The 13,908-nt window shown below is 42.8% G+C and overlaps 1 protein-coding gene across 1 annotated transcript in view; it reads left to right on the top strand.

The window, feature by feature from the left end:
- The first annotated feature begins 829 nt into the window (after nucleotides 1–829).
- LOC139268279 (calcium-binding protein 7) overlaps nucleotides 830–13,908 on the top strand; it is a 60,447-nt gene continuing 47,368 nt past the window's right edge. Inside the window, exons 1-2 of the mRNA XM_070886331.1 lie at nucleotides 830–938; nucleotides 2,000–2,143. Of these exons, the coding sequence (XP_070742432.1) occupies nucleotides 830–938; nucleotides 2,000–2,143 (253 nt within the window). The remainder of the gene's footprint in view (nucleotides 939–1,999; nucleotides 2,144–13,908) is intronic.

The raw sequence follows: 13,908 nt of genomic DNA on the forward strand, positions 1-13,908 counted from the left end.
CCCGCCTAGCCTGCCTTGTTCCTAATGAATTCAATACGTCTGTGTCTATTTGAACTGGGAGGGTCTATCGTCCCTTCCAGATTTAACTGGTTGGATCCCATGAGATCAGTCTGCACCATTATTTGTTGATAACAGCTTCCCTCAACCTCAGCAGAAAGACCCTACGGTCCCTGTGGAGTGTACCTCCCCTCTACTGAGACTGGGCTCCGTTACATGCCTCCCTTCAACCAGATTAAGATTTGTGACTAAAACATACATTGCGAGGTATTTATATATCGCAGAGGCTGCCATGTGTTTGCATACGGTGGATTGGTGTTTACATACGATCCGATTGTTGTGGATATGAAAGTTAAATAAATTGGATTTCAAAATTAATCATTCATGTTTTGGAAACGCTGGAGTGTTGATTTGAGGAGTGGGGAGGGGGCGAGCTGCTATTTTCGCAGATGAAACTTCACAATTGGGGACTCTAACTACAGATCAAGTCCCGGCGCTGGAGCAGATCCGCAGACTGTGTGTGACCTGATTGATTTCCACCCGCTTCCCTGGTTCCCAGTCAGTGTCAGATAGAATTTGCCTGAGTGAGGAAGCCACGTGTCAGAGACTGTGAAGGAGCGGGGACAAACCAGAGAGCTCGGTGCTCCTTTAATCGCAAGGAAATGAATGGAGTCTTGCAGCGGATTCCTTCGCAATAAATTAACGCCACACCATCATGTCTTTTGCTTGGCTCCCGAGTGCTGATTTACTGGAAGTGACAGAAAGGGAAGGTTCTTTCAAACTCGCCGTATGAAGATCAGGGTGAAGATTCTCTGTGATCTAGAGATTAAAAATGCCTATGCACCCAGTGACCGCGACTTTAATGTATAGGGGTATCTATACGATCCCTGATATCCTCACCAACCAAGACCCTATAGACATACCTGAGGATGAACTGGAAGGTTAGTGCTATTCACATCTCTTATTTCACATCTTAGTCGCGTTACCTGCGAGGACTGCAACATGTTTGTTTTATGCTGCACTCGCAACCTGCGCTTACGCCGTTGTCACAACCTGAAACTGTTGCTGGGAGGGATCCGGTATTCTCCCGTAGTTATAACACAGGATTGTGACTGTGGACATGTTTAATTGTACGAGAAATAGAAGCGTTTTTTTTCGACAGGTGAGTGTTAGGGAGCGTGCATTAGATAGGGGAAGATAAACTGAGGCAGAAGCCTATGATAAACACTGGCACAGACACATATGGAATAAATGAAGGAAGAATTATCATGGGGAGGGGGCTGGGTGTTTGGTTGGAATTCAAAGCATTGACATTCAGCACGCGTCTGCTGTTCCAGTTTTCCTTTGCCATTGGTGGGAGGAAGACTAAGACCAATTTTCCTTGTGGATTTAATTGCTTTTGTTGTTGGGGACAATCTATTCCAACATGCGCCTTAGGGCAGATTACACTAAAGGTCTGGTGTCTCCATCCTCACACATCAATCATTCTCTCAAATAATCTCCAGAAATTAGAAGCAAATCATAAAACGTTGCCTAGGCGCAGGAAGCGATCTGGTAGCAACGTGTGAGCGCGTTGCTGGATTTCCTATGCCTCTCTCTCCGTTCTCTGGTGAACTTTAATCAGTAATTGAAATTTGCCATGGGTTTGAAGAGGTGCAATGTCCTAATTTAACGTCCTCTTTACTAGCCTGCTGCTAAATATATACACCAATGTTTGCCTGCGTCTTTGAGAATTCTGATCATCCTCATGAATTAGCTACACAGATAAATGTTCGAGAGAGCAGCAGCTTTGATAATGAATCTTGTAAAGATGTTCCCAATCAGTAACGACCCAAGATCACGGAAAACAATTAAATCCAAAGCGACGCGACCAATTGCACGCCTGTCTGTATTTTCCAGACATTGATGTAACTTCTATCTATGTTCTCAATGAACTACCATGTCTTACAGATTGTACATCAACTTCAGTATGAATTGCATTAAACCGAGTTCCTCCCAACAGAGATCCGCGAGGCTTTCAAAGTCTTTGACCGCGATGGAAACGGGTTTATCTCGAAGCAGGAACTGGGGATGGCGATGCGATCACTGGGTTACATGCCCAATGAGGTGGAACTCGAGGTGATCATCCAGAGACTGGATATGGACGGTAGGAGGCAGAATACAACCTCTTGCATCCCGGCACTCTCTCACCAAGCGTCAAAATTAAAATGTGGTTCAGTTAGATTTTGAATCTACACGATGGTTTAAATTCAAGAATTCAGGTAGATCAATTTAGAATTAGCTCCAGCAGTAATAATTTGTCTCTGCCAATTGAGGTTCCTGTCGCGTTCAGTTTTTGGGAAATGTTTGCTGAATTGGTCATTCGTTTGATGTCTCTGAAACGTTCGTTTTCTGTTGCACCAGAACCCAGTCCCGTCTGACTAGAGATTCAATAACCTGGAGCTAAGTGGGTTATGGAAAGGTTAAAGTCCACAGCTGCCAATTCATATATATTGGCCTGGGAAAGTAACAGGTTTTACAACAAAATGATACAGCTCAATCAAACAAATACAATTACATAAAATCTGAACAGGGTGTTAGCAAAGTACATAAAAGCCACGCTGTAAAGAGGTAGAAAATAACCTCCATGCTGTTTTTCCTGGCGGGTCCCAGGCAATAACACTTGGTTCCAATGATTAAAAAAAAATGGGCACTTTTTAATGGAAGCAATGGCGGTTGACCACAATTTAAAATGCCAATAATTGCTTTCTTGCTCCTGCAGTGTTTAACTGGTATCAGGGAAATGGTCTCCAGCTCACCGAGCAGAGTGCGCATTATCTACTGTAGGAAAGTGTATCTAAGACGTTCTGAACGGCAAAGCCTAGCTTCATTTGAACTGTTTTTTGAATTGTCCCGAGGTAAGCTGATCATGTTTGGGCTGGCTGATTGATAAATTCAATTGGCAGCGAGGTTGGATAATGTGGATCTCAACTAAGCTTGGCCACAATTTTAATGCTAAGAGAATGATAACATTGGGTAGAAAGCTGGGTCTCTGGCTCATGGAAAGTGAGTCAATCTCCGAGCACGATTGTTTCCGAACAGTCGAGGGAAAGGGAGCCTTGATTTGCCGCGTTTTTTTAAAGAAACTCTGAACAGCAAATTTAGCCTCGAGTCGTCTTCATCAGAAGATGCCAAAGGGCAATTAAATCTCTCGTGTGTGTCGCTAAATACTTGTTCAGTCGAATGTTGACTGTTATCGTCTTTTCCAGTGCTTCATTCGTGTTTTTAAAATTGTAAATGAATAAATAAATTATTTTAGCCTGCAAACGCGCGGTGGGTGATCTATGTTAAAACGATTGATAGGATAACACCAGACCATGTGTACCGGGAGGCAGATTATTGCAAATGCGGACCAGTGTTACTCTGCGGGCTACATAACTCTGTGCCGGATGCATAGCCGCTTCTGGAAGAGGAGATTTGTTGAGGGGAAACTCGAGTTATTGTTCAAAGCAGAACTGGTGGCAGCCTGACAGGAAAATATCAATCACGGGTCCGGCAGATTCTTTATAACGTTTAAATTAGATCAGAATAGGTTAATGCCCACAAATGAAAAACAACTTGAAGTGCACAAACTGGAGTCAGAATTGGCGATGGATAAGCCATAACAGTGAGACGAAAATGAAATGCAACGCCTGAAGGTAATGGGAATATACAATCTGAAGGGAAGACAAAATCGAGATGAACTGGTAAATTCAATGCCAGCATGGATTGCACCAACAGAAGACTAAGCAACACATACACAAATCTGACAAGAAGGAACCCCAGTTCCATGATGAGGAAAAAGCCACAGCATATTCTCACCATGGCAGAAAAGGACATGGTTACAAACGAGGCAAGTGTGGTCCTGTACAGTCAACCCATAATCTAGTACACAAGACATTTACTAAATCTAACCATCTTCCAAATTTGAATAACCCTGGAGGACATAGATGGTTTCTTCAGGAGATTTGAATTGTTAATGGGGCAACTCCAGTGGAGCTGAGAAATATAAAAGAAAGAACTTGCCTTTATGTGGCATCCTCAGGATGGCCGAAAGTGATTCACAGCCAATGCAGTAGGTTTGAAAGTATAGACACTTGTTAGATGGACTAATCCAACAGCCAATTTCTACACTGCAAAGTCCTACAAAAGCCAAAACAAATAAATGATCAGTTAATCCGTTTTTGATGGTGTTGGTTTATGGATGAATGTTGGCCTGCATATTGGGAGAACTCCCCTCTTCTTCTTTCAGTAATACCACCAGATCTTTTATTTCCACCTGAATAGGTAGAAAGGGCCCTCAGCCTAGCAATTCATCCAACAGTGCGACACTCCCTCAGTACTGTACTGAAGCATGCTCAGGTCCTGGCGTGGAGCTTGAACCTTCATGACTCAGGAGCAAGGGTGCTGCCATCAAGCCAAGCAGATACGGTCACTCAATGGTAATGCATTGACTATATATCCTCATGTAGAAGCTCATTCATGTATTATAATTCAGTGAATTGCACAATTCCAAATTATTTTAACCTCGAGAAATTTGATGCTACTTAAAATTCCTAATCATAATTATCATAGAAACTTCACAAATACACCATTAAATCAATTAAATGCAAATAGCCTCAGCTTTAGAAAGTTCTCAGAGGTTCATATGTCTCTGAATGACTGAACAATAATCTACTTAATGCAGTGAGCAACCAGTGATATTAGAAACATTTAGTCAGATGCTAAGACATAAACCCTCCATACACCCAGCCTCTCAACTTTGTAAAAGAAAGACATGGAAACGTCAGAACAGATTTTACATCTTCAGGAGTGTTGTGTCCCAATATCTCCAGCAGTGATGCTGCATGATTTATTAAGTGTCTAAAGTTAATTGCATGTGCAACATCTGTCCTTAACAATTAGTTGAATGACTTATTGCTGTGTTAAACTTATATTGGAATTTGTTAAGTGGCATTAATGCTGCTCAAATAAGTCTTAACACCTGGACTGCTATTTATTATATGTTGGTAAGTCAGTGTAAAAATTACCACTTGTATTTTATTTTTAGGCAGTTAGGTCTATAGTGAAAAATACAGCAAGTAATTAGATAATTAGATCCCACTGGACTAGTATTTACTTTGAACGTACTACCACTAATCTATCAACTAATTGATCTTTTAAAAATCCAAGTATATATCGATCAGTGTTGTTTGTATTTCAATTGATGAAGCAAGTCAATATTGGGAGTATTTTGCATCCCTATAATCATATGTGCATTGCTATCTTTGCCCCACTTACATACATGCACTGTGAATGAACCTGTGGGCACACTATATAAATGCAAGTCCTTTTTTTTCTTTACCATTCCTCATCTCCCTTGCGTTGTTTGTATATCCCTTTATTCCCTTTTCCCGCAACCTTAAATGTTGATGTAGTTTTTGCTTCAATCACTGACTCCAGCCGTACATTCCACACCTCCCAACCCCCTGTATAAACAAAAGTTTCTCCTCTCTGTCCTAAATTTCTCTCATTTAATCTTCTATCTATGTCCTCTCATTTTAGACCCCCAAATTACTTAAAACTGTCTGGTTTTGTTTATTCTGCCCCATACCTTCATAATTTTAAACATTTCTATCAAATCACCCTTAATCCCCTCTGTTGTCATGAAAACAGCTCCAATTTTTCAATCTTTCTTCATATTTGGATTTTCTCATATCAGACAGCGTCCTAGTAACTCTGTGCTTTGCCTTAACATCCTTTCTATAGCGTGGAGCCCAAAACTGCACACAGTGCTCCAACTGTGGTCTTATTAAGGTTTTGTATAGATTCATTATTGCATCTTGACATTTACATTCCACACTCTTGCCATAACACCCAGTATTCTATTAGCTATTTTTCCAGCCTTATCCACTGGAATTAAGCCTTTAGGGGGAGAAATTCTGGAGCACCCCATCTGGGGCATTAATTTTTAAAAGTTGAAAAAAATTTGTGCCTGGCGCTAAAGTTTTAATAACTTTTTTAAAAATTCGGTGTTTGCGCTCCAGGAAGTTAAGTGGAGCGCTAAATCAAGCACTCTACTTCCTTCCTGGAGCGCAAAGACAAGCAGGCGGTGTGGTAGGCGTGCATTGTGCAGCGCTGCCGCGTTGGAAGGCTCCTTCCCTCCCTTAAAGGGAAGGGCCATCGCTGCAGGCTCTGCAAAATAAAAACTTGCCTGCACCCCAACAGCAGCCGCGATCTGGCCCGATCATCCCGATGCACTGCAGCAGAGTGCTGAGCTGATCGATCGCAGGGGAAAAGGACCAGAAAAAATTCAAAGAGAGAATTTAAGATTTTTTTTAAATGTACCTCGGCTACCTCACCTTTAAGTATCGCTCCCAAAGCGCCCGGCCTCCCGATGAACGCCTCCTGCAGCTGTTTTCGCACGGCGATGCTATAGGGGACTGGACCGAAGTTCGGGTGCGGGGCGCTACTGGGGCGATGTCATGATCTCCGGGCGAAGGAGATCGGGACGCAACGCCATACCGCCGCCACAAACCTCCCGCCAAATATAGCTGGAGTCAATCTTCTCGTCGCGTCTGGTCGGTAAGTGCTTAGCGTCCCGTTATCAACGGTGCTAAGGAGGCCAATCTCTAGGTATTATTGTCTAATGAACTTGAACCACCAAATCTCTCGGTACTTACCTGTAACCCAGCTTTTCTACATTCAAAGTATCATTTTTAATTTAAAAATATATACTTACTGACATTAAATGTCATCTGCCACTTTTTTTCCCCACCATTTAACAATTTCCTTTACAGTTTCCTTTGATCTTCAGAATTAGTTACCTTCAAAGTTAGCCACCATCTAGCGTAATATCCTAGTAATTGATTACACCGTGAACAGATGCAGTTCCCGAGGGACACCACAAGCCACTTACAACCACTCTGAGTAACTCATACTCTCTGTTTCCTCCCTTCTAACCAGTTTTTAATCTAATTTGCTTCCTTCCTCCTAATTCCATTACCCTTAATCTTGTCTAAAGTCTCCTTGGTGGCACCTTGTCAAAGGTTTTCTGAAAGTCAAGGTACAGAACAACCACTTCATTTCCCCATCCACCTTTTGCCTCTTATGTGCCATGAAGTTTGTGCTGGTTGTGCAGATGTGTCTCTAGTAGGTGCTACAATAGTTAAACACTGCTGGGGAGCTGCACATCCAACTGTGACTAATCCTGATGCACCCACATAGTTCGGAAGGACATTAGCTTGGATGATGTGGAATCTATATTGGTAGAGCTGCAGAATACCAAAGGACAAAAACGTTAGTGGGAGTTGTGTACAGACCTCCAAACAGTAGTAGTGATGTTGGGGAGGGCATCAAACATGAAATTAGGGGTGCGCGCAATAAAGGTGCAGCAGTTATAATGGGTGACTTTAATATGCACATAGATTGGGTTAACCAAACTGGAAGCAATACGGTAGAGGAGGATTTCCTGGAGTGCATAAGGGATGGTTTTTTAGACCAATATGTCGAGGAACCAACTAGGGGGGAGGCCATCTTAGACTGGGTGTTGTGTAATGAGAGAGGATTAATTAGCAATCTCGTTGTGCGAGGCCCCTTGGGGAAGAGTGACCATAATATGGTGGAATTCTGCATTAGGATGGAGAATAAAACAGTTAATTCAGAGACCATGGTCCAGAACTTAAAGAAGGGTAACTTTGAAGGTATGAGGCGTGAATTGGCTAGGATAGATTGGCGAATGATACTGAAGGGGTTGACTGTGGATGGGCAATGGCAGACATTTAGAGACCGCATGGATGAACTACAACAATTGTACATTCCTGTCTGTCGTAAAAATAAAAAAGGGAAGGTGGCTCAACCGTGGCTATCAAGGGAAATCAGGGATAGCATTAAAGCCAAGGAGGTGGCATACAAATTGGCCAGAAATAGCAGAGAACCCGGGGACTGGGAGAAATTTAGAACTTAGCAGAGGAGGACAAAGGGTTTGATTAGGGCAGGGAAAATGGAGTACGAGAAGAAGCTTGCAGGGAACATTAAGACGGATTGCAAAAGTTTCTATAGATATGTAAAGAGAAAAAGGTTAGTAAAGACAAACGTAGGTCCCCTGCAGTCAGAATCAGGGGAAGTCATAACGGGGAACAAAGAAATGGCAGACCAATTGAACAAGTACTTTGGTTCGGTATTCACTGAGGAGGACACAAACAACCTTCCGGATATAAAAGGGGTCGGAGGGTCTAGTAAGGAGGAGGAACTGAGGGAAATCCTTATTAGTCGGGAAATTGTGTTGGGGAAATTGATGGGATTGAAGGCCGATAAATCCCCAGGGCCTGATGGACTGCATCCCAGAGTACTTAAGGAGGTGGCCTTGGAAATAGTGGATGCATTGACAGTCATTTTCCAACATTCCATTGACTCTGGACCCCACTTTTTAAAAAAGGAGGGAGAGAGAAAACAGGGAATTACAGACCGGTCAGCCTAACATCGGTAGTGGGTAAAATGATGGAATCAATTATTAAGGATGTCATAGCAGTGCATTTGGAAAGAGGTAATATGATAGGTCCAAGTCAGCATGGATTTGTGAAAGGGAAATCATGCTTGACAAATCTTCTGGAATTTTTTGAGGATGTTTCCAGTAGAGTGGACAAGGGAGAACCAGTTGATGTGGTATATTTGGACTTTCAGAAGGCTTTCGATAAGGTCCCACACAAGAGATTAATGTGCAAAGTTAAAGCACATGGGATTGGGGGTAGTGTGCTGACATGGATTGAGAACTGGTTGTCAGACAGGAAGCAAAGAGTAGGAGTAAATGGGGACTTTTCAGAATGGCAGGCAGTGACTAGTGGGGTACCGCAAGGTTCTGTGCTGGGGCCCCAGCTGTTTACACTGTACATTAATGATTTAGACGAGGGGATTAAATGTAGTATCTCCAAATTTGCGGATGACACTAAGTTGGGTGGCAGTGTGAGCTGCAAGGAGGATTCTATGAGGCTGCAGAGCAACTTGGATAGGTTAGGTGAGTGGGCAAATGCATGGCAGATGAAGTATAATGTGGATAAATGTGAGGTTATCCACTTTGGTGGTAAAAACAGAGAGACAGACTATTATCTGAATGGTGACAGATTAGGAAAAGGGCAGGTGCAAAGAGACCTGGGTGTCATGGTACATCAGTCATTGAAGGTTGGCATGCAGGTACAGAAGGCGGTTAAGAAAGCAAATGGCATGTTGGCCTTCATAGCGAGGGGATTTGAGTACAAGGGCAGGGAGGTGTTGCTACAATTGTACAGGGCCTTGGTGAGGCCACACCTGGAGTATTGTGTATAGTTTTGGTCTCCTAACCTGAGGAAGGACATTCTTGCTATTGAGGGAGTGCAGCGAAGGTTCACCAGACTGATTCCCGGGATGGCGGGACTGACCTATCAAGAAAGACTGGATCAACTGGGCTTGTATTCACTGGAGTTCAGAAGAATGAGAGGGGACCTCATAGAAACGTTTAAAATTCTGACGGGGTTAGACAGGTTAGATGCAGGAAGAATGTTCCCAATGTTGGGGAAGTCCAGAACCAGGGGACACAGTCTAAGGATAAGGGGGAAGCCATTTAGGACCGAGATGAGGAGGAATTTTTTCACCCAGAGAGTGGTGAACCTGTGGAATTCTCTACCACAGAAAGTTGTTGAGGCCAATTCACTAAATATATTCAAAAAGGAGTTAGATGAAGTCCTTACTACTAGGGGAATCAAGGGGTATGGTGAGAAAGCAGGAATGGGGTACTGAAGTTGCATGTTCAGCCATGAACTCATTGAATGGCGGTGCAGGCTAGAAGGGCCGAATGGCCTACTCCTGCACCTATTTTCTATGTTTCTATGTTTCTATGTTTCTAAGTACCGGGGGTCTCCTTTGCTGGAATTATGAGTTTGCTGCTTACAGAAACAGCGCCTACTAGTATCTTTGTACCAACTGACTGCTCCTGTGTGACTCCACATGTGCTAATACTGGAGAGCTTTTCTTCACTATCTGAGCATATAATAGCAGGCATCCATCGGATCTCAGAATCCCTCTTTCCTGGTGGTTTTTAATTATTCTCCAAGCAAGTTGAAGCTGGCCACAACAGTATCACATATTACAATCCACAAAGCTTCTCTAACAGCCATGGAAGCATTCATGGAAGATGCTTCTACTATGTCAAGAATTGCGTATCTGACATCTCCATTGCAGATGTCTAATGGCAAGCTGAATGCTGGTAACCATTGCTCCATGACATCACTTGTATGGTGGGAGCTGGTCATGCATATCTGCGAATTGAACTCCATGCTGCCCAGGCTACCTTCATGTGCAAGGAAGCAAGTGATTTCTCCATATGGTCTCATCATCCTTTAACAGCCTTTATTTCCAAGCTATTCACAAATGTCTGTCCATACAACTTGGGAACGGCAATAAAGCATCCTAGCCCTCTGCCCTGCACTAGATGGCTCATCATCAATCACCGCCACTCCTCACAATTGCTTGGTGGCTCACGCTAGGCTTCCTCTACTTCTCCTGAAGTGTATGCAGGTAATTGCTTCAAGTGGAGGTGGTGACTGTTGGTATTTTATAGTGAATAATACTCCTCAGATTTGGCTTGACAGTGACGGTAAATGATACATTATGAGTAAATAATGTCACTGATGTCACTTATCACTGATGCTCTATTATATGCTTGAGCACAATTACTATGTTGGGAGAGACTGGTGTGATATATGCTAATAATTCAATGTCTGGATAATTACCTACCATGAGTTATGTGCTATCTTCCAATATTCACCGGCCACATGCCTTCAAGGTCTTCCTGCTCAAACAGCTACTGTGCTTCATTGTCTGGGATTCCAACATCTCCTGTTGAACCCTCCGATTGTGTGCATTTTGACTTTAAACCTAAGACTGTGGGAACTGGCATATGGTCATTTGGGCCACAGAATCACATCTTTTCCATCGTGGAATGTATGATGTAATTTGTATAACTAGTATTTTTGCTATTAATACCTAATTTACAATAGCGTTAATATTTCTCAGCCACTACAGCAATTTTTGCACACCTTTAACAACTTCAACTTTCCACTGTGCATATATGTCCTGTGTTGCTCTACAATAATATTCATACATTACCTTTGTGCTGTAATTTAAGGCTTGCAACTTCTTTCTCACTTCTGACAATCAACAGACTTGACCATGTCTGTCATATACTCTCATGCTTGCCACTTCATTTACATACTTGGGAGTCCATCCCCCCGGCCAAAAATGTTCTTGCAAAGCTCCATACCAGAACTCACAAAGCTTGATCTGTAAAATAGGATTTTCTCTGCAGCCACTTTCGACTACTGTTGCGCACTTCACGGCTGCATCATTAAACCTTGCACCATTCTTACCAGTTTGGTAGTTCAATAGCTACTTGAGATGTGTTAGAGAATGTCTTGATTGAATGCTTGTTTCATTAATGCTAACAAAATCATATTCTTAAAGTGTATTTCCAAGACATGCAATCTAACAACTTTTTAGTAGTTAATTTTGACATAAATTAGCATCACCTTGGGAAAAAATGAGTATGTTGACCTATTTGATCATCGTCAGTTCTTGTGCCTTTTCTGTAGACTAATTGGGGCTGATTTTCAGCGTCCTTCCACCCAGTTTTACAGCAATAATGGAGCTGCAGCGGGAATAAAATTAGAAAAATAAAAATGCTGGCTTAACACGTTCATGGCACCGTGGCTGGCTCTGTTGCACAGGAGGGCAGGAAAAAGAGTGTGAGAGGATGGTGATAGGGGATTCAATTGTAAGGGATATAGATAGGCGTTTCTGCGGCCGCAACCGAGACTCCAGGATGGTATGTTGCCTCCTTGGTGCAAGGGTCAAGGATGTCTCAGAGCGGGTGCAGGACATTCTAAAAAGGGAGGGAGAACAGCCAGTTGTCGTGGTGCACATTGGTACCAACGCCATAGGTAAAAAAAGGGATGAGGTCCTATGAGACGAATTTAAGGAGCTAGGAGCCAAATTAACAAGTAGGACCTCAAAAGTAGTAATCTCGGGATTGCTACCAGTGTCACGTGCTAGTCAGAGTAGGAATCGCAGGATAGCGCAGATGAATACGTGGCTTGAGCAGTGGTGCAGCAGGGAGGGATTCAAATTCCTGGGGCATTGGAACAGGTTCTGGGGGAGGTGGGACCAGTACAAACCGGACGGTCTGCACCTGGACAGGACCGGAACCAATGTCCTAGGGGGAGTGTTTGCAAGTGCTGTTGGGGAGGAGTTAAACTAATATGGCAGGGGGATGGGAACCAATGCAGGGAGACAGGGGGAAACAAAAAGGAGACAAAAGCAAAAGACAGAAAGGAGATGAGTAAAAGTGGAGAGCAGAGAAACCCAAGGCACAAAACAAAAAGGGCCACTGAATATAAAGGGGCTGCAGGAGGGGTCAAAACTAGAAATCATGGTTTAAAAACTAGGATTAAAACACTCCACCTAAACGCACGCAGCATTCGAAATAAAGTAAATGAGTTGACGGCACAAATCATTACAAATGGGTATGATTTGGTGGCCATTACAGAAACATGGTTGCAGGGTGGCCAAGACTGGGAATTAAACATACAAGGGTATCTGACGATTTGGAAAGATAGACAAGAAGGGAAAGGAGGTGGGGTAGCTCTGTTAATAAAGGATGATATCAGGGCAGTTGTGAGAGACGATATTGGCTCTAATGAACAAAATGTTGAATCATTGTAGGTGGGGATTAGAGATAGTAAGGGGAAAAAAGTTACTGGTGGGCGTAGTTTATAGGCCCCCAAATAATAACTTCATGGTGGGGCGGGCAATAATCAAGGGAATAATGGAGGCATGTGAAAAAGGAATGGCAGCAGTCATGGGGGATTTTAACCTACATATCGATTGGTCAACTCAAATCGCACGGCGTAGCCTGGAGGAGGAATTCATAGAATGCATACGGGATTGTTTCTTAGAACAGTATGTTACAGAACCTACAAGGGAGCAAGCTATCTTTGATCTGGTCCTGTGTAATGAGACAGGAAAAATAAACAATCTCCTAGTAAAAGATCCTCTCGGAATGAGTGATCACAGTATGGTTGAATTTGTAATACAGATTGAGGGTGAGGAAGTTGTGTCAGAAACTAGCATACTATGCTTAAACAAAGGGGACTACAGTGGGATGAGAGCAAAGTTGGCTAAAGTAGACTGGAAACACAGACTAAACGGTGGCACAATTGAGGAACAGTGGAGGACTTTTAAGGAGCTCTTTCATAGTGCGCAACAAAAATATATTCCAGTGAAAAAGAAGGGTGGTAAGAGATGGGATAACCAGCCGTGGATAACCAAGGAAATAAAGGAGAGTATCAAATCAAAGACCAATGCGTATAAGGTGGCCAAGGTTAGTGGGAAACTAGAAGATTGGGAAAATTTTAAACAACAGCAAAGAATGACTAAAAAAGCAATAAAGAAAGGAAAGATAGATTACGAAGGTAAACTTGCGCAAAACATAAAAACAGATAGTAAAAGCTTTTACAGATATATAAAATGGAAAAGAGTGACTAAAGTAAATGTTGGTCCCTTAGAAGATGAGAAGGGGGATTTAATAATGGGAAATGTGGAAATGGCTGAGACCTTAAACAATTATTTTGCTTCGGTCTTCACGGAAGACACAAAAACCATGCCAAAAATTGCTGGTCACAGGAATGTGGGAAGGGAGGACCTTGAGACAATCACTATCACTAGGGGGGTAGTGCTGGACAGGCTAATGGGACTCAAGGTAGACAAGTCCCCTGGTCCTGATGAAATGCATCCCAGGGTATTAAAAGAGATGGCGGAAGTTAAAGCAGATGCATTCGTTATAATCTTCCAAAATTCTCTGGACTCTGGGGAGGTACCAGTGGATTG

This window comes from Pristiophorus japonicus, chromosome 8 (genome assembly GCF_044704955.1).
Source record: "Pristiophorus japonicus isolate sPriJap1 chromosome 8, sPriJap1.hap1, whole genome shotgun sequence".
Lineage (NCBI taxonomy): Eukaryota > Metazoa > Chordata > Chondrichthyes > Pristiophoridae > Pristiophorus > Pristiophorus japonicus.